General features: G+C 37.4%; 1 protein-coding gene across 1 annotated transcript in view; it reads left to right on the top strand.

Annotated features, from left to right (window-relative positions):
• Window positions 1-27,459, top strand: part of KLHL8 (kelch like family member 8) — a 62,506-nt gene extending 35,047 nt beyond the window's left edge. The window contains exons 3-10 of the mRNA XM_018049708.1: window positions 1,449-1,997; window positions 3,167-3,353; window positions 7,543-7,686; window positions 8,576-8,687; window positions 12,575-12,743; window positions 12,961-13,120; window positions 15,822-16,023; window positions 22,696-27,459. Coding sequence (XP_017905197.1) covers window positions 1,449-1,997; window positions 3,167-3,353; window positions 7,543-7,686; window positions 8,576-8,687; window positions 12,575-12,743; window positions 12,961-13,120; window positions 15,822-16,023; window positions 22,696-22,819 — 1,647 coding nt within the window. The 3' untranslated portion in view covers window positions 22,820-27,459. The remainder of the gene's footprint in view (window positions 1-1,448; window positions 1,998-3,166; window positions 3,354-7,542; window positions 7,687-8,575; window positions 8,688-12,574; window positions 12,744-12,960; window positions 13,121-15,821; window positions 16,024-22,695) is intronic.

The raw sequence follows: 27,998 nt of genomic DNA, 5'->3' as shown, positions 1-27,998 counted from the left end.
CAATAAAAAAGGTATGTCCTCTCAGTATCCAGAACTTTCAGATGGAAATAGATTTGTAAAAACATAAAGCTGTGAGTACTAAAAAGAATACCTGGAGTATGTATGGAATATTAGAATGATTCCCACTTAAGCATGTCACCTAATGCAGAAGTCATAAAGAGAAAGGTTGGTTGATTATAAAAATCCATGAAGGGTGAATTTAAAGCACACTTAGAAAAGTTTTGAAATAGATGACAAATGACTAACATTCCAAAAGTCGGAGGCATCCTCACAAATAAGAGTTCATAGAAGACATAAAAGTAGTCCAAAATTTATGAATGATTTAATCATATTAGTAAAAGATAAAACTAAAACAGTGAAAGACTTCATTCATTGAATTGGCAACTATTTAACAAGTTAACACTCAGAATTTGGCACAAGTATTGTAAGATCAGAAATGGACAATTTAGCAATATGTATCCAAACTGTACTTGTCCTTTGAAGCAGCATTACTGTTTTATGTAGGAAATTATTAATAGAGAGTAGATACAAAGATTCTTTTACAACAAAGCTCACTACTGTATTTATAATGGCAGTTACAGGAAGCAGTCTAATTTTTCAGCAATTAAAGCAGTGATGTTTCAGTGTTTTTTATTACATTTCTATAAAATGTCATTTCAAAATGATTTAAATAGGAAATGAAAAAACTTCAGTTAAGCTCATAATAGATACTACTAAATGATTTGTTTACTCTGCTTCAGTTTTCTCAGTGATAAATTGTGGATAATGATAGTATCTACTCATAGGACCATTGGGACAATTAAGCGAGTTAATATATGAAAAACAGAATGAATAGTGCCTGACACAATAACTATAGTTAGCAATAATGTGTTGTATATTTGAAAATAGCTACGAGAGTAGATCTTAAAAGCTCTCATCAGAAAGAAAAAAAAATGTATAATTATATTAGGTGATAGTTACTAAAACTGTGGTAATCGTTTTACTGTATATATATATGTATATATATATAAATATATCAAATCATAATGTTTGGTACCTTAAACTTATACCATCTTAGATGTCAGTAAAATTGGAAAAAAAGTTTTAAAATAAGGGACTCACAGACCCTAAGGAAAACATGGTGCCTGATACATAGTAAGTCCTGGGTAATGTTTGCTGTTATTCATTAATACACAAAATGCTTCTGAAATGTGAGATAATATATAAACTAGTTTTATGATATGCACATTATAGATACATGTATAAAAGATTTGATTCTAATTTGGAAGAAGAAAATTGACTGACTTTTAAAAATTAGCCTAGGTTGACAGTAAGTGACCAAAGGATTACACTGTTAAATGCACTAAAATTGTCTGGAGGTTTTGTCCCTGCTACAGCATATCCTCTATGCCGATCTCCGGTTTATCTTGATATTAAACTAAGTCTGCTTTTGTTTTTCATTTGAACAGGTTGGCTCAAAGCTAATCTCCTGTCACAAACTGGCATTGGCCTGTGTTATTCCCTACTTCAAAGCCATGTTTCTCTCTGAAATGGCTGAAGCCAAGCAAACGCTGATTGAAATAAGAGATTTTGATGGTGATGCAATAGAAGACTTGGTAAAGTTTGTCTATTCTTCACGGCTCACTTTGACGGTTGACAATGTCCAGCCTCTCTTATATGCAGCCTGTATTCTACAGGTGGAACTGGTGGCTAGAGCTTGTTGTGAATACATGAAGTTACATTTTCATCCCTCCAACTGTCTGGCGGTAAGAGCCTTTGCAGAAAGTCACAATCGAATAGACCTAATGGACATGGCGGATCAGTATGCCTGTGAGCATTTTACTGAAGTGGTGGAGTGCGAAGACTTCGTCAGTGTGTCACCTCAGCATCTCCATAAGCTTTTGTCCTCCAGTGACCTAAACATTGAGAATGAAAAGCAGGTCTACAGTGCTGCCATCAAGTGGCTTCTTGCCAATCCTCAGCATCATCCCCAATGGTTAGATGAAACACTTGCACAGGTGAGAACAAATAAGATTTTATATAGAAAGGAAATGATAGGGAAACAAATCAGCATGTTCCATTTCCCATAAAAGGTGGGGATTATCGATTGATGTAATATAATGTGAAAATAGCTTTGACTCTCACTTTCCTGTACCATTTGCGGATAAGTCTGAGCATGCTATATTTGAATTAGAAATGTCACTACCTGCTTTTTAACTTGAATATTTACAACGCCCCTTGAGACAGTAGTAATGAATATTTATGCTGAAATGTTCTGAGGAAACAGCTCTAAATTAATTTATAACTATTGTTTTATAATATAAAGTTTCTAAACTTACTGAACTGCTTTGCTAATGAGCGTTAATTTGTTCCTAATGCATATAGGTTTGTTCTCCAAAGAATTAGAAGACATCACTTTGTTTTCTTCCCTCACCATTTTGTAGCTTCAGAAATGTCTCTTTTTGTTTACTTTTCCTATCAATAGGAGTTTCTTAGATAGGGAGATGACAAATAGGCCTTAGAATTACCTTGACAATAAGTTGGTCTACAAAACCAAAAAGTTTTATTATCTTGCACCTGTATCATATATTTGTGTATGTGTGTATGCCTTTAACTCAAAATTACATTATGGGGTTTGATCGTCCCTTTGCTAGACAGTCAATGCATCTTTAAGAGAAGAATGGTGAGTGCCTCTACTGAAAGAAGGGGATTATCCCTGAGTACAACCTTCCAAGTTGAAGAAAACAACACCCGTTTGCTTCATATATGAGCATGGGTGTGTGTGTGTAAGAAATCACATTTCCATATGTTTGATCTTAGCATTAAAAGGCAAACAAACATAGCAGCACAATTGTGTTTTGATTGTACCTTTTCTTTAACAGCAAGGGGCCTTACGATTATGACAGTACCATCTTTGGAAGTGAGTAAGTAGCTTGAATTAAGACAAAAGAACTATTTTATCCAGTCTACTTAAATCTGTATTTAAAAGGGGAGGATATAGTTAACATATAATCTGATTTCATTAGTACAGACCAGTACTGGGAATTGCTTTAGAACTTGGCACAGTGAACTTCATTCACATATTAGAAAGTAAATGAGATTTGAAGAGCGTTGCTGCAGTGAAAGTAGAGAATGAGCTATCCAATTGCAACTTATATTTATATCTGCAACTATTCACGATCCTTAGGTTCGTTTGCCGCTGTTGCCAGTTGACTTTCTCATGGGTGTTGTGGCAAAAGAACAGATTGTCAAACAAAATCTAAAATGTAGAGATTTATTAGATGAAGCAAGAAATTACCACCTTCACTTGAGTAGCAGAGCAGTACCTGACTTCGAATACTCTATTCGGACTACCCCAAGGAAGCATACTGCTGGTAATTAAATTACTCATTTTATCAACTCTGCTGGAAGGAGTTTTGTTCTTTTTGAGGGTTGTTATATGAATGTCTAAACCTAATTGTAAGATTATTTAGTATCGATTGTCTTAAAGTAGTAATTGGCAAATAAGGTTATGTATGAATTTTTAGTGTACATGACTTCAGATAGTTTTATTAAGCCAATTTTATAAAAAGCTATAACAAGACATATACACTCTAAGGAGTCTGCTGATATATCTCTTTCTTGAGAGTCTTTGATTTCTTTTAAGCAGAATTAGTTCCTCTGTCATTTTTGCTTAAATGACACTTGCTTTGCACTTTTTTCACTGTGTTGCACTGAAATTTATTTGACATGTTTTGAGCCTTTCAAAGACACGTATCTTAATAGGTTTGTATCACAAGTACCAGGCATGGAGCTTGATATGTGTTATATATTTAAATATTTGTTTTTTCATTTCACCACAGCAAAAAAGGCACTAAACACATCTAATGTTAGTATAACAGACTATATTAGACTCTGAGAATATAAAGCTCTTATACTTGAGAGGCAAGTAGTTTTGCTTTCATTTGCCATAGTTTTCAGACTTTGTTTTCCTGAGAAAATAAGTCTATGTTCACTTATGTTACTCTTCATGAAGAATATGTTTGAGGGACAAGGGGAAATAAATGTGGCCTATGAATTTAGGAATCAGTAGTCTGAACAGAGACTTCCTGTACATCTGCTGTGACCTAATGGGGTTATTAAATAAAGAGATTTATAAAATAACCTAAAAAAAAGGCAATACATGATCATGAATAGTGGGATTTTATCTTAGTAGTATGAAGAAAGTTTGAATGTGGTAGATCTGACTATGAAGAAATTGTTCAGTCACTCAGTCGTGTCTGACTTTTTGTGACCCCATGGACTGCAGCACACCAGGCTTCCCTGTCCTTCACCATCTCTTGGAGCTTGCTCAGACTCAGTGTCCTTTGAGTCGGTGATGACATGCAACCATCCGATTCCAGCTTGTGCTTCATCCAGCCCGGCATTTCACATGATGTACTCTGCATATAAGTTAAATAAGCAGGGTGACAATATACAGCCTTGACATACTCCTTTTCCTATAGTTCTTCTAAATAATTAGTATAACATAAAAAGGATGGCTTATTTATTTTCCCTCTTTATAGGTTGATATCAAGTATTTTTGAAGTGTAATTTTTTTTCAGCTATGAATCCTGCTTCAGGAGTTAAGGTGTTTAATTCTTCAGATTCAGATGTGAATTCAAAGATCTTGGCAGTCTATGTATTATGCCAAACGTATATTAGACCCTCATATCCATGATCTCTTACATGATTGCAAGAACTTAGTGAAGGATTTGATCCTTATTATGAGAAAGATGGTGTTACTTCGTCTTATGGATAAGGAAAAAAAATCAGGGTGAAGAAATGCACAGGGCCACATGGAACAATGGAGAAAGGATTTGTGTCCTAATCTTCATTTTCATTTTTTCCATGTCATATTCCTGGATGACCTATATAGCTGAAATATTAGGGTCCACTTAAATAGAATCTAATTGGTAGTTGGGATTATATTCTTGGATTGTAATTCCAGCTGTGCCATTAAGCATCTGTAAATTGGGTCAGATTTCTTAATCTCTGAAGGCCTCAGTTTCTTTATAAATAATTTTGATTATATGATCTTTAAAGTCTCTTTCAACTTTAAATTTCTCCAACTTTTAACATTGAATTAGTTGAAAAAGATGGCACAAGAAGTTCTGGTCACTCATTTTATGCAGTCATTTCAGCAAACAAATTCAGTGTCTACTGTGTGCCACGTTCTCAGTTAGGCATTAGAAATGCAGACATAGGACTTCCCTGGTACTGTTCAGGGGTTGAGAGTCTGCCAGCCAATGCAAAGGACACTGGCTCTATCCTCAGGCTGGGAAGATCCCACATGCTGCAGGGCAGATACGCCCAAGCACCATGACTTCTGAGGCCAAGCTCTAGAGCCCTTGAGACACAACTGCTGAAGCCTACACACCCTAGAGCCCTATATACATGCCCTGAGCTCCAGGACAAGACAAGCCACCCCAATGAGAAGCCCAGGCACAGCAACTCACAAAAGCCGATGTGCACAGCAGCGAAGACCCAGTGCAGCCAAAAATAAATAAAAAATATTTTTAAAAATAGTATTAAGAAGAAAATAATGCAAACACAAATAGAACATAGCCATTCCTGTTTTGAGAGAACTTAGTCTGATCTAGAGAAATAGACATATGAGTAAGTAAATGAAATAAAGTGTTACAGGTGCTTTGATATAACCAAAAAGTAGAGAAGCAAAAAGAGTGGTTATTTTTATTTTAGAAAGGCCATTAAAGGTTTTATAGAGAAAGTAACCCCTCATTTTGGTTTTCAGTAATAAATAGTTGTTTTTCTGGGTGCCAGTTAGAGACAAGGATATTCACCTCACATTACATTTAGTGAATGTTCAGTACATGCCAGGCACTGTGCTTGTCTTTACTAGTGCATAGATCCTTAACACTATCTTAATCCAGCTTAGACTCTGATAGATGCCAGCATAATAGATCATTTCAACACTGTGTATTATATGAATGGTAGTTACCAAAAGTTGCTGTCAGAGCATTGAGGATGATCACTCTATGGGTTGATGCAGGAGCTTGAACATTAAGGTAAGAGAGAGAGAGAATCGGGTTATAGACCCTGCAGGGCCATTATGTTGTACTAAGGCTTTATCTTGTAGAGCAGAGGTTCTCATAGAACGAGGCAAGTAGTGGCCCCTTGATCAACAGCATCAGCATTCACTTAGGAACTTTTTAGAAATTCAGAACTTTAGACCTATCCAAACCCACTGAATCAAACTGTTGGGAGTAGGGAAGGGTCAGGCCCAGCCATCTGTTTTATAAAGTTCTCCTGGTGATTCTGAATCAGAATAAGGTGTTGATTTTTTCCTTTTTAAACAATGTGGTAAAATGCATATAAAAATTGTCATTTTAACCTTCTAAAATTAATTTTTACTAGAGTATAATTGTTTTACAATACTGTGTTTCTGCTGTACAGTTCACCATTTTAAAACAGTTAAATAGTGGCATTCAGTAAAATTTTTAATGACTACTGATACAGGTATGACAGGCTGTTGAAAGAGCCTTTGAATTATTCTGTTGACAATCTGAAAGCAAAAAGAGTACTGAGTGGTAAAAGAGAACAGGATTTTGCAGTAATAGCTGATGAGGCTCTGAACTGAGGTGCGAATAACAGGGAGGTGAAAGAAATCTCAGGGAAGGAAGAGGATGTTTACATGGGTGAGGAAGGAAGATCCTTCTGTGTGGGGTATGAGGTGCCTCTGGGACACCAAGTGGAAACATGACTTAGAAATGTAGTTTGGAAAGCATTATGATATGATGGAAATTTTAGTCAAAGGATTGAACTTTTCCCACTGTGAGTATGAAATATGTGAGAAGTAGGCTGAGAATGAAGCATAGAAAACATAAGAAAGAAAAATGATTGGAGACAAAAGGAGACTTTTTGACATTATGGAAATCAAGAGAGTTAAGGAGTTTCCAAAAAACAGGGTGATCAGTATATCAAATGTTGTATTCAGTCAGAAATTACGAGCTTGTTGAATTTTGTCATGACTTTATTAGCAGGAGCAGTTTTTCAGAGTGGGTGAGGATCTCAACTGTATTGTAGAGGGGCGTTAGCAAGCAGAGAAAACTGATGTTAATACTTTTGTTGTTCATTCACTCAGTCATGTTTGACTCTGTGACCCCATGGACTTCAGCACACCAGGCTTCCCTGACCTTCACTATCTCCCAGAGTTTGCTCAAACTCATGTCCATTGAGTCAGTGATCCTGTTCTTTGAGAAGTTCAAATCAGGGGGAAAATTAAAATTAGATTTTTAGTAGTATAGTGATATTAAATGCTACGCAAATAACTTTTTTTCTGTTAATCAAAATTTTGACTTCCTAAGTTTCTTTCTATACCTTAAAATTTTTTTTTAATTAGGGGGAATTCCCTGGTGATCCAGGTCTGTCACTGCCAAGGGCCTGGGTTCAGTCTCTGGTTGGGGAACTAACATCCCACAAGTTGTGTGGCAAGGTCAAAAATAAAAGAAAATAAAATTAACTGTAAGAAAAAAAAATTAGGGAGCTGTGATTTTAACCTCTACCTTGTGGTTTTACCTTTAGGAGTGCTATTTTGTGTAGGTGGTCGAGGTGGATCAGGTGACCCCTTCCGCAGTATTGAATGCTATTCTATCAACAAAAACAGTTGGTTCTTTGGACCAGAAATGAACAGTCGAAGGCGACATGTGGGTGTAATCTCAGTGGAAGGTGGGTCTGCTCTTGTGTGAAATCACATCATGTCATCACAATGCTCCTGTTAAATATTTGAACTTGGGGAATTTCTTTCTGAAGAAAATTCCTACATTGTAAAGTATGTTTCAATATATCAATAAATTATTTGGGTGGTGAATATTTACTTTTTGCCCAAAGATGTTCTGTGTACAGTCTCTTGCATATAGATGCTTAACAGGAGATGAGTATTAAGGAAAAGGGAGTTAAACTATTCTGAGTTTTCACAAAATAACCAAACTAAACAAAAATATTTATTGAACCCAAACAGTATATATCAGCTTTTTTCTGTACCCATCTATACCCACCCTATTATTATTGAAATGTTTTTTTAATTAATAAAAGTGGATTAATTGCAGAATCATGGATAAATTATTTGGAGACTTTAAAAAATCACTTTTCTTATAAAAGTTATAAATACTTTGGGGGGAAATATGAAAACATAAATAAAAATCATCTGTAACACCTAGTTGTGGCTAACATTTTGGTATGTAATATTTTCAATTTTTGTTTGATTTAGAAAAGGTTCAATGTATTAAGGGTTTTATATTTTATTTATATAAAAACATTTCATTTTATTGAATGTTTTTTGCAAGAATGATCAGTGATTTTGTCTAATAATAAAAAGTTGAGAAACCTAGGGGTGGGATACTGTTTGAGCATTTAAATAACTTCTTGTAAAACAGCATTTTTCAAACATTTTATTAGTAGAATCTTACATTTACTTTCATTTGACTACTGAAATGACATTTATAATGTTGAATAGAAGAATATTTGTTAAAAGTTAATTTATCATGCTATTTTAATTATGTGTTCAATATATATAAATTTATTTGGAATCACATGAAAATACTTCTCTACTTGACAGGTAAAGTGTATGCAGTGGGTGGACATGATGGCAATGAACATTTAGGTAGCATGGAGATGTTTGATCCTCTCACTAATAAATGGATGATGAAGGCATCAATGAACACAAAGAGGTAGATCAGTGTGGACATTTCTTGTTATTTGTTGGTGGAAAATAAAGCTTCCTGTAATTGAAAGAGCTAATTTTTCACTCTTTTTAGAAACTTTAAATACCTTCTCAAACACATTTTGTTAAAGCATCCAATATGACTCTAATTTTAGAAATTTTCCTGAGAATCAAGAATAGAATCATGTCTTTGAGTGTGATAATGGTTGTCATCGTTTTGACTTACACTTGAGCATTTGTTGTTTTAAGTTTTTATTTTGAAATAATTTTAGATTTTCAGAAAAGATTAAAAAATAGTTGAGTTCCTATGTAGTCAATGTTCTCAACTGAAATGATTTTGTACATGGGGATCCACTGCCATTTAATTTTCTCTTCTTGATTAATTTAACATAGTGTTCTTAACTGAGTTTTCTTATATGGTAAAAATATGAAAAATTAGGGAAGGACAAGTTGAAAGAGTAACAATGAAACCTAGACATTATTGTATATAAAATAGATAGCCAGTAGGAATTTGCTGTATGATGGAGGGAGCTCAAAACTTGTGCTCTGTGATAACCTAGAGGGGTGGGAGGGACGTTCAAGAGGGAGGGGACAATGTATACCTATGACTGATTCATGTTGACATATGGCAGAAGCTAAGACAATATTATAAAGCAAGTATCCTCCAATTAAAAATAAATTTAAAAAATATGAAAAATTAGATGGAAATGTGAAAAGATTTTGGCCTTCTTTTCCCACTCATGAGGAGAAGGAATCTTACTAGGAAAAACCCTATTCTTAACATATGCTACTTATCTATAAATGACATTTTAATACTTTAGTAGGGCTTGATTTATGTTACATGGCAACTACAAATCAATAGTTTAAATTCCAACATGGGAATTAAAATGGGGGAGAAAATCCTAAAGTACATTTTTAATTTTTATATCCTTGCCTGTTTATCATGCTAAGCTTATTTTTAGCTGAGAATTGAGTGAAACTTGTCTAACAAAAAGCAGTTGAATTTCTTTAGTCTTATATGCCCTGAACGTTGCCATAGCTTTCCAACTGTATACAGAATAATAGAACTGCAATTATTTCCTCACGTTATTTGCTTTTATAATTTGTATCTCCCAAATGATTGTTTCAGTGTGCATTCCAAGATCATACTCACGTGTTAAATACTTGGTTTTCTGTATTTTTTTCCCCTTTCTTTTTTATCTTTTTATCCACCAGTAGAATGGATACTGGTGTGTGTTCAAGTTATGGTTTTATTGAAACCCATCATCCTAACAGAGCATCTCTAGGGGTTGATTTACTTTTCAGTACATATTTGTGTCCTTTGCAAGATAAATCAAGTGCTGAAGATACAGCAGTAAACAAGATAGCCAAGGTCTCTACCCCCATAGAGCTTACATTCTAAAAGGCGAGATACAAAAAGACGTAATCACACAGGTAATAATGTTAGCACCACATAAGTAAAGGATGCTTGAGAGTGGAGATCGTAATGTCAGTTCCATAGGTGAGAAGTCCAGCAATTTTAACCGACTTTTCCACCTACAGTCTCAGAAGTCAAAATCAAGGTGTAGACTGTAGACTGTAATGGAGGTTCTGGGGAAGAAACTACTTTCAGGTCATTTAGGTTGTGGATAGAATTCAGCTCTTTGCGATTGAAGGACAGAGTTTGTTTTTACTGGCTGAAGGCCAGGGGTCACTCAGCTCCTAGAAGCCACTCTTACTTGGGCCTTTTCCAGGTGTTCCCCTCCATCTTCAAACAAGCAAATAACTTGCAGGATCCACCCCATTCTTTGAGTTTCTGACCTGTCTTCTGCTACCAGCTGAAGAAACTTCTCTGCTTTTACAGGGCTTATGTGTTTAGATCAGGCCCATTCACATAATCTCCATTTTGCCACATAATGTAGCATACTCAGGAGTAAAACTAGAGAGTGAATATTGTGGAGAGAGGCATCTTAAAATCTGCCTAGCATAGGGAGGTGGACAGTAAGTATCACTTTAGAGTAAAGTTAAGGTTGAAGATCGGAGAAGGCAATGGCACCCCACTCCAGTACTCTTGCCTGGAAAATCCCATGTACAGAGGAGCCTGGTAGGCTGCAGTCCATGGGGTCGCTACGAGTCGGACACGACTGAGTGACTTTGCTTTCACTTTTCACTTTTATGCATTGGAGAAGGAAATGGCAACCCACTCCAGTGTTTTCTTGCCTGGAGAATCCCAGGGACGGGGGAGCCTGGTGGGCTGCCATCTATGGGGTCGCACAGAATCGGACATGACGGAAGCGACTTAGCAGCAGCAAGGTTGAAGATCCAGACAGATTTGAAGTAGAAGTTGGATGTATGTCTGGAAATATATATTAGCGTTGTCATAAATCCGTGGAAAGAATCCAGATTGTCTCGAGAGAGAGTGTGGGGTGATAAGAGGCTTTAGAGCACTTCACAATTCAGTGAAGCTGGACTAGAGAAGCAGGCACTGATGCAGGAAGCTGTAGGGAGCAATCAGTATTGTCTTACGCTCTTGTGGGTTAAGGGCTGAAGGGTCAGGGGAATTACACTCACTTATGACGCCTGTATGTTCTAGAGTGTACACACATGTTCACCCACACTTGGAAGTTTTTATAACAGTATTTTGTAAGTCACTGTTTTATACTCAAGGGAAAAGAGGTTAACGACATGAAGGATAACATTATCCTTAAGAATTCTTTTCAGGGTACTATTTTGATAAACTGAGTTAGACTCTCAGTAGAGCAGCAGCTCTCTCCAGTAATAATGATAGCTAATACACAGCACTGACTATGGGTCAGTCACTGTTCTTAGTGCATTACTATATTGACTCCTTATATCAGCTGTGTCTACTCCTTTCTCAAATGGACAGATGAAAAAACATGGTAGTTATAGGTTTAAACAATATACCTTATCCAAAGTACACACCAAATTAGTGACAGATAAGTTTTAGAAAAGTTCAACTTTTGATTGATGTAATTAAAAAAAAATTCATACATTTTTTTTTCCCAATCACCATTCTGATGAATTAGCTTTTCACATAGGCTAAGTCTTTTCTGTTCCAAGATAAATAGATGCCCTTCAGAAGTAAAGCAATGTGATATAAAGCTTGTAATATAAAATTGATAACACAGGAGACCCTGGTTCAATTCCTGCATTGGGAACGTCCCCTGGAGAAGGCTACTCACTCCAGTGTTCTGGCCTGGAGAATTCCATGGATTATTCACGACTGAGCAACTGTCGCTCACTCACTGTATGTGATGTGATGAAATACTAGAACAAAATGTGCTCTGCAGTTACATGAATTTAGTAATGAGATTAACTTTTGACCTCTCTAGCAAACCGTTTTTGTCAGTTCATCAACCTCTCACTTCTGCAGCTGACTGTTGTACTAATTGAATCTTTCTGACTCCATTTATAGTGTTTTGTTGGATTTTCCTTTATTATTTAAGTTTAACCTGTATTTGTTGTTTAGTCACTAAGTTGTGTCTAACTCTTTTTGCAAACCTATGGACTGTACCCCACCAGGCTTCTCTTTCCATGGGATTTTCCAGGCAAGAATGCTGGAGTGGGTTGCCATTTCCTTTTCCAGGGCATCTTCCTGACCCACAGATCAAACCTGTGTCTCCTGCACTGCAGGGTTCTTTTACCACTGAGCCACCAGGGAAGCCCTTAATTGGTGTAGGCTATACAGTATAAAACTCCAGAGGGCACTGTCCACATAGACTTGCACAGTTTGACAACTCTAGAGCCATCTGTTCAGAAGCTTTGATAAATCTAAAAATAATGGGAGAAAAAGCCACATTGACATTTAACGTGATAGATGAGTGCATTAGCACACTTTTTTTGCTGCCTTTTTTCTGGAAACAGAATGCAAAAGTGTGTTCTATTTTTTTGCAGGCGAGGAATTGCCCTGGCTTCCTTGGGAGGCCCAATTTATGCCATTGGAGGGTTAGATGACAACACTTGCTTCAATGATGTGGAGAGATATGACATAGAATCTGATCAGTGGAGTACAGTGGCACCAATGAATACTCCCCGTGGAGGCGTTGGCTCTGTGGCTCTCGTGGTGGGTTACATCACAGCTCGGTCACTGGATTGCATTGCATTACATCCCCAACCTAATAAGGAAGGGTCTGGTACATTCATATCTCCAGTATGCAGATTACACCCCAGATTATTTCATGAAATACTGCTCTCTTGCACATTTTGGTCTACCTTTAGGACAGCATATAAATCATTTCAAAATCTAATGACATGTTTTTATATTTTTTGTCTTTGTTTAGAACCATGTTTATGCAGTAGGTGGCAATGATGGAGTAGCTTCTCTGTCTAGTGTGGAGAGGTATGATCCACATCTCGATAAGTGGATAGAAGTTAAAGAGATGGGTCAGCGAAGAGCAGGCAATGGAGTTAGTGAGCTCCATGGTTGCTTATACGTTGTTGGTGAGTGGATGGTTTTCTCTAGTTTAATTTTTTACAGGACATATAATGATAGTGTCACAAAACAACACAGGAACATAACATTGCATTTAGGCTCAAGTGGAATCAGTCCTAAGGTCTGCTTTTGCATTCTTCAGGTTCATGGACTTGCTTCTCTATTTACATCTTCATCTTTCATGTTTAAAACTCTGCCTCCGTGTTTTTACTTAGGAGTGGCAAGTATGTCTAAAGTAGGAGATTACATTGAAATAAGACATTTTTTTAATGTAAGGACACAGATTGAATGTGCTTTGCTACAATAAATCTGTAAAGATCTAAGACATGTTTTATTCATGATGGTGGCTAGCATCTCTGTATTGCTCTTTGACTTTTTTCTATATAGTAGAGTTGGAGGGAACCATAGGGCGGGCAGTACTTGTTCAGACTTTAACATGCATATGAATAATAATGAGATATTGTTAAATTGCAAGGGAGGGGGCCCAGATTCTGTAACAGCTCATAAGTGATAGTCAGTGTTATTTCTGTTGGTCCACTCAACACATTTCCAGTGTCAGGGCTTTTAAAGGGCTATGACATGGGAATAATGATGTCTCTTTTTAAGAATTAAGAATCTGAGATTATGTTAAGCATCTCAGCTGTGTCTAGTACCTTATCAGTAAATGGGTAGCTATATTATGATTAGTAATCCCTTCCTTTATAGGAGGAGTTGTGTTTGGAGAGGTGGTCACTAGCGTATGTCATACTCTCTCATGTTAATATGAACTGCTGTTACAAAACTCAGAGTGCTGATAAGACAGTAGGATATTGTTGGCACTTAAACATCTGCAAGTAATAGAAGTCATACTGGATATCTTAGTGCTTGCGTGTATTAAAGAGGGAAAATAACATAATTTACCCTTTTAGTCTTGCCTGATCATCACAGCAGCTCTTGAAGGTGGTCAGAAGCTGGAGAGTGAATATTTACTGACAGTCACATGCCTAAGTAAGCTGACAAAGCTGGAATTTAAGGAAGGGTCTGTGAGAACCCAGAGCTGTTACAGTACGCCAGTGCTCCTCTCACAGCTCCCTATCTAGCATAGGTCTTGGCATCTCAGTAGGAGCGTCAGTGTTTCTGTTACTTGTTAAATTTTCTGAGCCCTTGTAGTTTAGAACAGACATGGTAAAAATAAGACTGACTCAGGTTGAACCTTTCAAAAAAAAAAAAAACCCTCTTGTTCATCCAAGTCCTACTTAAAACATGTATAACTGATTTGAATAAGAAAACTTTGAAGGTAAACTCTATGTCTAGGAAGCTAATTGCATCCTGCCTTTTTTATTCCTCTGCTTTGAGCTTTTTGTTCAAGATTTATATGTATTACCTAGAAAGAGTATAGGGAGCCAAAGAAAAAGAATGCTATCAAAAATAGAACTACCCTGTCTTAAAAACTTAATCTCCTCCATTAACATTAGCAGTAATTAAAGCTAAAGCTTTGTTGTAGTGGAAGAACGTTTTATATCATAGTTGTGGTGGGGGTGGCACTACTGCATTTGTTCAGTGAATTTTATCTCAGTTGATACAATGAAATTAAACCCATTAGAGAAGCTGACTTTGTTGATTTATTTTTTAACCTGACCTTCTTTCTAAAAGGACTGGTCATAATATCAACACTTCCTGTCTCAGGAAAATAGGCTTAGTCACCCAGGAGACCTGTTACTCACATAGACTGAGATGGAGCCTAAAAAGAGACATTTATTTTTTAAAGGAAAGAGCACTGTTAAAATAGTAGTCTCTGTGTTTAACACTCAGAAACATGATAAGTAACATCGTTCAGTTCAGTTCAGTCGCTCAGTCGTGTCCGACTCTTTGCAACCCCATGGATCACGGCACGCCAGGCCTCCCTGTCCATCACCATCTCCCGGAGTTCACTCAGACTCACGTCCATCGAGTCCGTGATGCCATCCAGCCATCTCATCCTCTGTTGTCCCCTTCTCCTCCTGCCCCCAATCCCTCCCAGCATCAAAGTCTTCTCCAATGAGTCAGCACTTTGCATGAGGTGGCCAAAGTACTGGAGCTTCAGCTTTAGCATCATTCCTTCCAAAGAAATCCCAGGGTTGATCTCCTTCAGAATGGACTGGTTGGATCTCCTTTTTTAAGATAATCTATAGAGAGGACTGTCAGCATTGAGAACTGTAGCATGAAGATACAGTTTTGGCAAAAATTGCTAAGAATTCAATCATAGTCCACCATCTCTGCAATTATGATTGCAATTATAGTACTAAGGGAAACAGTTGGAAAATTTTGACTTACCTAAATGAGTCAAGTGATTTAGTGTGATTTATTCTAGTCTCAAGCCTTACTGTTTAAAAATCTGATATATACACAGAAGGAATATATGGACAGAAGGAATCTCAGTATTTTTTGCTTGCCTCTAGGATGCTAAGGAAAAATTAAATGTCTGTGGGTTTTTTTCTTCCTAAATCATCTACTTAAATATAGGGACTCCAGTTTTTCTCACTTTAAGATTTTTAATCCTAGCACTGAGGAAAGTAATACTTAAATTATCTTGAATTGTAGAAAATGTGTAATAAGAGTTGGTAGTAGTGATAGATATTTGGGTTTTCTAAAATGTTTTGAAAAGATTGGCTTTCAAAAGCTTTTGAATTGAGATTTAATGGTTACTTTCTATGAAACATAATACTGTTTTAAAATTTTTCCTTTACATAGGTGGTTTTGATGATAATTCTCCTCTGAGTTCTGTTGAGCGGTATGACCCTCGAAGCAACAAATGGGATTATGTAGCAGCCCTTACCACTCCCAGAGGTGGAGTGGGGATCGCAACAGTGATGGGCAAAATCTTTGCAGTTGGTGGTCATAATGGCAATGCATATCTAAATACAGTGGAAGCATTTGATCCAGTGCTGAATAGGTAACTTTTATGTTTGCTTTATGTTTTAATGGGGTCTTCCAATAACAGATTATTTTAGAGTGCTAAGGTGTTGCTTTTTGTGTATTCAGTCACTGAGTTGTGTCTGACTCCCTGTGACCCCATGAACTATAGCACACCAGTCTCCCCTGACCTTCACTATCTACCAGAGTTTGCTCAAACTCATGTCTATTGAGTTGGTGATACTATCTAATCATCTTGCCCTCTGCTGCCCCTTTGTCCTCTGGCCTTCAATCTTTCACAGCATCAGGGTCTTTTGGAATGAGTCGGCTCTTTGCATCAAGTGGCCAAAGTTTTGAAGTTTCAGCATCAGTCCTTCCAATGAATATCAGGACTGATTTCGTTTAGGATGGACTGGCTGGATCTTGCAATCCAAGGGACTCTCAAGAGTCTTCTTTAACACCACAGAAAAAAAGCATCAGTTCTTCAGTGCTCAGTCTTGTTATGGTCCAACTCTCACATCCATACATGACTACTAGGAAAAACCATAGCTTTGAATAGATGGACCTTTGACTAGATGGCAAAGTGATGTGTCTGCTTTTTAATATGCTCCCTAGGTTTGTCATAGTTTTCCTTCCAAAGAGCAAGTGTCTTTTAATTTCAGGGCTGCAGTCACTGTCTGCAGTGATTTTGGAGCCCAAGAGATTAAAATCTGTCACTGCTTCCACTTTTTCTTCTTTTGTTTGCCATGAATGACCTGATCCTAGTTTTTTGAAGGTTGAGTTTCAAGCGAGCTTTTTCACTATGAGCTTTCACAAAACCTCATCAGGAGTCTCTCTAGTTCTTCCTCACTTTCTGCCATTACAGTGGTATCATCTCCATATCTGAGGTTGTTGATACGTCTCCCCGCAATCTTGGCTCCAGCTTGTGCTTCATCCAGCCGAGCATTTCACATGATGTACTCTGCATAGAGGTTGAATAAGCGGGGTCAGTATACAGCCTTGTTGTACTCCTTTCCTAATTTTGAACCAGTCAGTTGTTTCATAAGGGATTTGATTTAGGTCATACCTGAATGGTCTAGCGGTTTTCCCTACTTTCTTCAATTTGAGTCTGAATTTGGTAATAAGGAGTTCATGATCTGAGCCACAGTGAGCTCCTGGTCTTGTTTTTGTTGACTGTATAGAGCTTCTCCATCTTTGGCTGCAAAGAATATAATCAATCTGATTTTGGTGTTGACCATCTGGTGATGTCCATGTGTAGAGTCTTCTCTTGTGTTGGAAGAGGGTGTTTGCTATGACCAGTGCATTTTCTTGGCAAAACTCTATTAGTCTTTGCCCTGCTTCATTCCACATTCCAAGGTCAAATTTGCCTGTTACTCCAGGTGTTTCTTGACTTCTACTTTTGCATTCCAGTCCCCTAGAATGAAAAGGACATCTTTTTTGGGTGTTAGTTCTAAAAGGTCTTGTAGGTCTTCATAAAACTCTCCAACTTCAGCTTCTTCAGCATTACTGGTTGGGGCATAGACTTGGATAACTGTGATATTGAATGGTTTGCCTTGGAGACAAACAGAGATCATTCTGTCGTTTTTGAGATTGCATCCAAGTACTGCATTTCAGACTCTCTTGTTGACCATGATGGCTACTCCATTTCTTCTGAGGGATTCCTGCCCACAGTAGTAGATATAACGGTCATCTGAGTTAAATTCACCCAAAATGAGGTTTGTGACATTGTACAGGAGACAGGGATCAAGACCACCATCCCCATGGAAAAGAAATGCAAAAAAGCAAAATGGCTGTCTGGGGAGGCCTTACAAATAGCTGTGAAAAGAAGAGAGGCGAAAAGCAAAGGAGAAAAGAAAAGATATAAGCATTTGAATGCAGAGTTCCAAAGAATAGCACGAAGAGATAAGAAAGCCTGCTTCAACGATCAGTGCAAAGAAATAGAGGAAAACAACAGAATGGGAAAGACTAGAGATCTCTTTAAGAAAATTAGAGATACCAAGGGAACATTTCATGCAAAGATGGGCTTGATAAAGGACAGAAATGGTACGGACCTAACAGAAGCAGAAGATATTAAGAAGAGGTGGCAAGAATACACAAAACTGTACGAAAAAGATCTTCATGACCCAGATAATCATGAGATGATGTGATCACTCATCTAGCGCCAGACATCTTGGAATGTGAAGTCAAGTGGGCCTTTGAAAGAATCACTATGAACAAAGCTAGTGGAGGTGATGGAATTCCAGTTGAGCTGTTTCAAATCCTGAAAGATGATGCTGTGAAAGTGCTGCACTCAATATGCCAGCAAATTTGGAAAACTCAGCAGTGGCCACAGGACTGGAAAAGGTCCGTTTTCATCCCAATCCCAAAGAAAGGCAATGCCAAAGAATGCTCAAACTACTGCACAATTGCACTCATCTCACATGCTAGTAAAGTAATACTCAAAATTCTTCAAGCCAGGCTTCAGCAATACGTGAACCGTGAACTCCCTGATGTTCAAGCTGGTTTTAGAAAAGGCAGAGGAACCAGAGAGCAAATTGCCAACATCCTCTGGATCATGGAAGAAGCAAGAGAGTTCCAGAAACACATCTATTTCTGCTTTATTGACTATGCCAAAGCCTTTGACTGTGTGGATCAAAATAAACTGTGGAATATTCTGAGAGAGATGGGAATACCAGACCACCTGACCTGCCTCTTGAGAAATCTGTATGCAGGTCAGGAAGCAACAGTTAGAACTGGACATGGAACAACAGACTGGTTCCAAATAGGAAAAGGAGTACGTCAAGGCTGTATATTGTCACCCTGCTTATTTAACTTATATGCAGAGTACATCATGAGAGATGCTGGACTGGAAGAAACACAAGCTGGAACCAAGATTGCCGGGAGAAATATCAATAACCTCAGATACGCAGATGACACCACCCTTATGGCAGAAAGTGAAGAGGAGCTAAAAAGCCTCTTGATGAAAGTGAAAGAGGAGAGCGAAAAAGTTGGCTTAAAGCTCAACATTCAGAAAACGAAGATCATGGCATCCGGTCCCATCACTTTATGGCAAATAGATGGGGAAACAGTAGAAACAGTGTCAGACTTTTTTGGGGGGGCTCCAAAATCACTGCAGATGGTGACTGCAGCCATGAAATTAAAAGACGCTTACTCCTTGGAAGAAAAGTTATGACCAACCTAGATAGCATATTCAAAAGCAGAGATATTTTGCTGACTAAGGTCCGTCTGGTCAAGGCTATGGTTTTTCCTGTGGTCATGTATGGATGTAAGAGTTGGACTGTGAAGAAGGCTGAGCACCGAAGAATTGATGTTTTTGAACTGTGGTGTTGGAGAAGACTCTTGAGGGTCCCTTGGACTGCAAGGAGATTCAACCAGTCCATTCTGAAGGAGATCAGCCCTGGGATTTCTTTGGAAGGAATGATGCTAAAGCTGAAGCTCCAGTACTTTGGCCACTTCATGCGAAGAGTTGACTCACTGGAAAAGACTGTGATGCTGGCAGGGATTGGGGGCAGGAGGAGAAGGGGACGACAGAGGATGAGATGGCTGGATGGTATCACAGACTCAATGGATGTGAGTCTGAGTGAACTCCGGGAGACGGTGATGGACAGGGAGGCCTGGTGTGCTGCGATTCATGGGGTCGCAAAGATTCAGACACGACTGAGCGACTGAACTGAACTGAACAGTTGTTTCATGTCCATTTCTAATTGCTGTTTCTTGACCTGCATTTCTAATACCTGTTTCTTGGGAGACAGGTAAAGTGGTTTAGTATTCCCATTTTTTTGAGACTTTTCCAGTTTTTTTTGACCCACACAGTCAAAAACTAAGTCAATGAAGCATCAGTTGAGTTCAGTCACTCAGTCGTGGCTGACTTTGCGACCCCATGAATCGCAGCACGCCAGGCCTCCCTGTCCGTCCCCAACTAGATACTTTTCTGGACTCCCCTGCTTTCTCCACGATCCAACAAATTTGACAATTTGATCTCTGGTTCCTCTGCCTTTTCTAAACCCAGCTTGTACATCTGGAAGTTCTCAGTTTACTTACTGCTGAAGCTTAGCTTGAAGGATTTTGAGCATTAGTTTGCTAGCATTGAAATGAGCACAGTTGTGCAGTAGTTTGAAAATTTTGGGCATTGCCCTTCTTTGGGATTGCAATGAAAACTGACCTTTTCCAGTCCTGTGGCCACTGCTGAGTTTTCCAAATTTGCTGGCATATTGAATACAGCATTTCACAGCATCATCTTTTAGGTTCTGAAATAGCTCAACAGGAATTCCATCACCTCCACTAGCTTTGTTTGTAGTAATGCTTCCCAAGGCCCTCTTTACTTCACACTCCAGGATATCTGACTCTAGCTGAGTGATTACAGCATCATGGTTATCTGAGTCATTAAGACCTTTTTTGTACAGTTTTTTTGTGCAGTTTCTTTTTTGTACAGTTTCTCTCCTGCTTCTGTTAGGTCCATACCATTTCTGTCCTTTATTGTGCCCATCTTTGTATGAAATATTCCCTTGGAATCTAATCTTCTTTAACAGATCTCTTAGTCTTTCCCATTCTGTTGTTCTCCTCTATTTCTTTGCATTGTTCATGGAGGAAAGCTTTCTTATCTCTCCTTGCTGTTCTTTGGAACTCTGCAGTCAGATAGGTATATCTTTCCTTTTCTCCTTTGCCTTTTGCTTCTCTTCTTTCCTCAGCTATTTGTAAGGCCTCCTCAGACAATCATTTTGCCTTTTTGCATTTCTTTTTCTTGGGAATGGTTTTGGTCACTGTCTCCTATCCAGTGTTACAAACCTCTGTTCACAGTTCTTCAAGCACTCTGTCTACTAGATCTAGTCCATTGAATACTTTATCATAAGGGATTAGATTTAGGTCATACCTGAATAGCCTAGTGATTCTCCCTACTTTCTTCAGTTTAAGTCTGATGTTTGCATTAAGGAGTTCATGACCTTAGCCACAGTCAGGTCCTGGTCTTGTTTTTGCTGAGTGTATAGAGTTTCTTCATCTTCAGCTGCAAAGAATTTAATCAGTCTGATTTCAGTATTGACCATCTGGTGATGTCCATGTGTAGAGTCATCTCTTGTGTTGTTGGAAGATAGTGTTTGCCATGACCGGTGTGTTCTCTTGGCAAAAATGTCAGTCTTTGCCCTGCTTCATTTTGTACTCCAAGGCCAAACTTGCCTGTTACTCCAGGTATATCTTGACTTCCTGCTTTTGCATGCCAGTCCTATATAATGAAAAGGACTTCTTTTGGGGGGTGTTCTAGAAAGTCTTGTAAGTCTTCATAGAACCATTCAACTTCATCTTCTTTGGCATTAGTGGTTGGGGCATAGACATGGATTTCTGTGATTGAATGTTTTGCCTTCTAAACAAACTAAGATCATTCTGTCATTTTGAGATTGCACCCAAGTACTGCATTTTGGACTGTTTTATTGATATGAGGGCTACTCCATTTCTTCTAAGGGATTCTTGTCCACAGTAGTAGATATAATGGTAATCGGAATTAAATTTGCCCATTCCAGTCCATTTTAGTTCACTGATTGCTAAAATGTCGATATTCACTCTTGCCATCTCCTGTTTGACCGCTAACTGATTGCTAAAATGTCGATATTCACTCTTGCCATCTCCTGTTTGACCGCTTCCAATTTACCTTGATTCATGGACCTAACATTCCAGGTTCCTATGCAGTATCATTCTTTACCACATCAGACTTTACTTCCATCGCCAGTCGCATCCACAGCTGGGTGTCATTTCCACTTTGGCTCAGCCTCTTCATTCCTTCTGGAGCTATTTCCCTACTCTTCTCCAGGAGCATATTGGGTGCCTGCTGACTTGGTGGGTTTGTCTTTCAGTGTCATATCTTTCTTCCTTTTCATACTGTTCTGTTGGTCTCAATTGGTTCATTCAAATTCTGACGGCCAGCCACTGTGCTCCTCATCTTCAAGGCTCTCATCATCTTTGCAAAACTTCTTGAACCACCCTCACTGTATGTTCGTTAGCAGTTCCTGGGCCAGATGCATTGTTGAAGTTGCAAGTTGTCTGTGCTGCTTTACAACCCATTTTGAACTCAAAAAATCACTTGAATTGGCGTTTTGTCTAACATCATTTCTATAATCTAAAATAAATATAAATAGCAAATAATAAGTCATTAGCAAAAAAAAACATAAAGCAAGAAATGCACATTAAAATGATGTATAACATAAAGCATTTAAGAATGTATTCCAAAAAAAAAAAATGTATTCCAATATCAAACAGCAGAGTTCCACAATGAGAAGCCACAGTTACTTTTGCACCAACCTAGTACTTCACTCCACTCTTCCCCAACAGCATATTGGACACCTCTGACCTGGGGGGCTCAAACTTCTGGTATCATATCTTTTTGCATTTTCATCTGTTCATGGGGTTCTTGCAGCAGGAATAATGGAGTAGATTGCCATTTCATCCTCCAGTGGACCATGTTTTGTCAGAACTTTTCACTATGACCCATCCATCTAGAGTGCCCTGCGTGGCATGGCTCATAGCTTCATTGAATCCCACAAGCCCCTGCGCCATGACAAGGCTATGATCCATAAAAAGGAAAATGCTGCTAGATGTAGTTAATAGAAATGTTTGGGGATAGCTTACTGTCTTTCAAAACCTGTCTCTTAATAGGGAGGTTTTGTTTTGTCTTATGAGTGAAGCAAATCATGATTTAAGATAACATTCTTCTCTGTCTTTTCAGGTGGGAGCTTGTTGGATCTGTGTCTCACTGCAGAGCTGGAGCAGGTGTAGCTGTGTGTGCCTGTTTAACTAGCCAAATCCGAGATGTAGGTCATGGATCCAGCAATGTGGTTGACTGTATGTGACTTGAGTTCCAGTCACCAACAGTTTAGTCATATCTGATAGGCAAGAAAGACAAGCAGGATTTTGTAATGGCCACCTTCGAGCAGTTTTAACTATTACTAGAGTGTCATGTAAATGTAAACTGTTGTATGTGACTGAGTGCAACTTTTGGAATGGTAGCCGAAGAATTACTAGTAATAAAGTTGATATTTCCCACTTTAACAAATAATGAAGTAGGGAAAGAAGACAGTCCAAGCTGAAACCTCCTCCTCCAAAAAAAAAAAGAAAGGTTTAACGGAGTGGAGTGCCAGAACCTTGAAATTAACTTTTTTTTTAAGTGTGGATGAATGAACATGCAGAATGAAGTCGCTTGCTGAGCTTTACCTTTTGCCTAAAGGCATTAACCTTAGGCATTGGATTTTTCCTCTGGGAAGATTAGAACCTGTTCATCAACACAGAGGTACCAGGACTCCTAACAGACCTGCTCCATTTGAAGATCATTTCTCCTTGGTGCTGATGAATTTATGCCTTGCTTTTTTCTAGGTGTTGACTTGTCAGTTCCTTGGATATTTACAGAAGTAGGAAAAATGTTTCATCTTTCTGAGTGTCAGCCTATAGGATTATAGGCTTCATTTCAGTTTGACTTGTTAGGACACCAAAAGATCTAAATGAACGATTCCATCTGAATGAATCTACACTTATTTTTTCATGTGAAAGGGGTTTTGTTTCATAGTAATAAAAAACGGAACCAGATGAGATTATTAGAGGAGAAGGCTTTAGAGTCAGCATTATTCTAGTGCCCATTTGAGAGACCTTGAATGGGAGTAGTGTCCATTACATGACTCCCTAATGAGGCAACCCCAAAAATATGTTTAACACTCTTTGATTTAATTATTTCATTCTGAATCTGAGATTTATTATCTTTCTATTTTGCTGTCTGCCACCATCATAGTTTTTCTAACTGTACAGAATCTGGATTTATTTATTATGAGAAATTGAACTCAAAAACCCTTTACAGACTTTAGTTGAACTGTTGATTAGTTCATATCCCTCTTTACCAATAAAAGATATTGGAAAAGCAAAGGAAGATGAAACTAGTTTTTTTTCTGTTATATTCTCTCCAGTGTACTTACTGAATTTTAATTGAAAATATTTCTTTCCATTGCTTTGAAGGCAGGCTATTTATACAGCTGTTGATCTAACAGCTCTTCGGTTTTACCAGCATTATAAAGTGGCTTATTCATTATATGTATATATTTTTATAAATATGTATGAAGAATATTAAATTATTCTATTTTGTATTTGCAGTGCAGTTTGGTACTTCTCTTCCACACGTTCTTGAATCCTCCTTTAGTTATTATGCCTTAGAATTTGGTATAGTTTACTGCTGTCAGTCATCTTGTTCATGAGGAAGCTGGGGCGATGCAGAACCTGAAGTTAACTGCCTAGCAGCTGTGATGGGCCTTGTTAAATGACAGCCTAGGCTTTTTCAGTACAGAGAGGCAAAAAGCCACATTACAAAAGCTAGTGCTTTGTGTATATTCAAGCAAAAAAAAACAAGATAAAGAAAATTTAAGAGAACTTAGCTAGCAGAGAAAGGTCTTTCATGAAGCCAACTTAAATGTTCTCAAATTATGGCAATTTTTGCTGTCAGCTTGTGAGCAAGTCCATAAGTCATTGCTGGGTCTGAACTGATGTTCTCTTGTACAACTGTAACCGTATTTCAGTCAACCCCCAACGCAGTTCACTCTGTAGTACTTACTGGACTGGCTATAACTGGCTGCATATGGAGAATAAGGCTCAAAACCTGGCTTCAGCTCTTTCCCAGGTCTAATGGACTTCCTGTATTATAATGCTTGTCTAGGTATGGTTGCCTAATGTTATATTTATTTTGAGGGGGAGTGGATCTTTTATTCTAAGGTTATTAAAAATTTTTTTTTCTTTTATTTCTGCCTTTGTCATGAGTATAGCATTTGGGAGCATGAAGGTGTTACGTTTCCATTACTAGTTTTTTCAATACAGGAGTCATCTAACTACTAAGTTGCTACTCTTGCTACCCGTAAAATATGAACTACTGCTAAGGGAAGTAATGTGAAGTAAACAACACGTGGCTAACTGTTACATTATGTGTGGGCCATCAGAAGTATAGCCTTGAAGGACCTGACAATGGTATGAAAAGATTAAAGTGCTTTATGTAGAGTGACAAGTAGCAAAAGAACTTCTCTATAATATTTTCTCAAAACCATATATAAATTTGTGTAGTAATATTCCAGCAAATCAAAATAGTAAAACTCTCATATACTACCAAGTACAGAGATCAGAAAGTTGGATTCACATCAGTGCTGTTTATTGATTCAAAATATATTGCATGTATCTATTATGAATAGGAATATGAGTATTATGTATCTATTATTATTTCTGTATAGTGTATGTAACTTTGCTTTTGTTTGATTGCTTTCATAGAATCTTTTCAAAATGATGTAATTGTTTATTCTCCATCCTTCAAATACAAAATTGATTTAGTCGGTTGGCTGAAATATTTTTTTCTCCAAAGAAAGGATCTTTATGTTTAACAGAAAATACGAAGATTTTTGTTAACCCTTAAAGAGGTTAAAGGCAACTGACTGAGCAATTGTCTGTTCAGCAGTTGTAGACTTATCCTATTTAGAAATAAGACTGTTTATGCATTAAGATGTTGCCCTTCCGATTAGTAACCTCGTGAATCTTTAATTTTGTTTTCTGCCTGTCTTGCCATTGCTAAAAAGTTTTCTGAAACTCTTCCTTGGAAACCACCTGAAGATCCATTTGTAAGTCATCCAAGAGAATTAGTCTCATCATAGTCATACAAGAACAAACATGTGTTTGCCAGAGGAGGTGGATGGGGAAAGGAGAGAGAAATAGGTGGAGAGAGGAAGAAGTACAAGATAACCTGGTTGCAAAATAAATGTGTCATGGGTATGAAAACAGTAGGATAGTTTCTCTGAAGGGAACTCTGAGAATTCTATTGTAGTGCAAAAATTCTGGTGATTTTTATTGTTTTAACAAGTCATTTTTCCATTATTTTATTGGTTGAGGCTAAACTCAGCCTACTTGAACTATATGAGATTTCTTAAATTTGGGTAGTAATCATGGGGCGTACTGACAACTACAATTTGTTTATTAATAACTATAGTTTAATGCCTGCATCAGTCACTTTATAATAACATTTTAATCTTTACAGTAATTTTGCAATTGAGAGTTACTCAGATACAGGAAGTAACTTGTCCAAGATTTACAACTAGTCACTGGTTAACCAATATTCCTCTGACTAAAAAGTTCTGCTGTTCCACCTAAAAGTATGTCTATTTAAGGAAGGATTTTCTTTTTCATAGCTGCTGCTTAGCAGTATAAAAGTATTTCTGGTCACTACTTCTCATCTTTTGGTCACTTATTTCCATTTATTATATTGAGATATTGGTATAAGTTTTATGTGTACAACATAATGATTCAGTATACATATACATTGTGAAATGGTCACCACAAGAATCCATCATCATAGTTTTTTTCCTTGAGAAGTTTTAAGATCTATTCTCTCAGCTCCTTTCAGATATGCCACACAGCACTATTAACTATAGTCACAATGCCATACGTTACATCCCCAGGACTTATTTTTTAATATCTGGAATTTGTATTGATACCTTTTGACCCCCTTTACCTATTTCTCCCACCCCTTACACTGCCTCTGGTAACCACTGATGACTGTATTTCTATATTTAATATTTGATACATAAGTGTAATGTGTGTGACATGTAAGTTTTTAAGCATAGTGATGAAACACCTGTGCATTCAGTTCAGTCCCTAATTATTAACAACATTCCTGGTAGTCCTGACTGTGCCTTTTGTTCCTTCTCAGTTCCAATCCCCAGCCAGCTGTTCTCACTAGAGGTAAGTACTATCCTGAGTCATTGGTTTCTTTGCTGTTTTTTGTTTTCATACAAATATGAAAGCTACATGTTGTGTACTCTTACGTTGGCGAGCTTTATAAAGAATAGTATCATTATGTAGTCTTAGTAGTTTGATCTTTTCATTCAGCAGGTTCACTTTTAAAATTTGTTGGGTATTTTCCCTGTTTTTGCTCTGCAGTGCTAAAGTGAACATTTGAACACAGTTTCTTGGTATGCATGCATGTGCAGGTTTTTTCTAAAGTACATATCCAGAAGCAGAGTTTGCTTGATCAGCTTTATAAACAGTGAAATTATTTTCCAAAATGGTTGTGCCAGTTTACACAACTATTTTGGAAAATGATTTATTATTTACTTGCTGTTGTAAGACATGATTCATTTGCCAATCTGTTAAGTGTAAGATGATAGTTTATTATGGCTTTAGTTTGCATTTTCTTGATTGTTGAGTTGAAAATATTCCCATGATTATTAGTCGACTGGTTTCTTCTGTGAAATGCTCCTTTTTTCCATTTTTTTCCTTGTTTACCTTAGAGTTCTTCATAATAGGATACTAATTTTTCCATTTATTTTTATTGTACATTACCTTCTCTCGGTTTGTGGCTTAGCTCTTCACTTTGTATTTTGGTACAGAAAACTTAACTTTAATGTATTTACATGTTCTTTTTTGTGTCTTAAGAAATCTATCATTTATTCTAATAAAGTTTCTTATATGTAGCCTTTAATCCACCTGGAATTGATTTGTGTATGTGTGTGAGAGGAAATTTTTTTTTTTAGTATTGGATATTTTTTATTATGTGATGACCAGTTTTCTTCATACTGCTTAGTAACATCCTTTCTTTGGGGCCTTTTCCTACATGGCCAGTTTCCTTGTAAGTAAATGCGTGAGGCTTTGTATTCTACTCCAGTGGTCAGTTTGTCTAACCAGGAGCTAACTGACACACAGGATGAAGTATTCTTTCTCTTCTTTTCTCTGAATTATTTAACACTGAAACAACCATTTATTCAACATGTAATAGAACTTACGTATAAAATCACCTTGACCTCCTTTTTTTTTGAGGAAAACTTAATTATCAATTCAGTGTCTTAGTGGTTATACAACCATTTAGGATGTGTAAGTCATTTTAAGTACGATTTACTTTATAAAATATCATTTGCTGGATCCCACTTGGTTTTACTTGTATTGTTTTCATTAATGTTCACTTCTAAGTATTTTATAAATGTTCATTCCATGTTTTGCTTTGATCTGTGAGTTTAGAAGTAT

The sequence above is a fragment of the Capra hircus genome, chromosome 6, assembly GCF_001704415.2.
Source record: "Capra hircus breed San Clemente chromosome 6, ASM170441v1, whole genome shotgun sequence".
Lineage (NCBI taxonomy): Eukaryota > Metazoa > Chordata > Mammalia > Artiodactyla > Bovidae > Capra > Capra hircus.
This window is presented reverse-complemented; position numbering and strand designations above follow the sequence as displayed.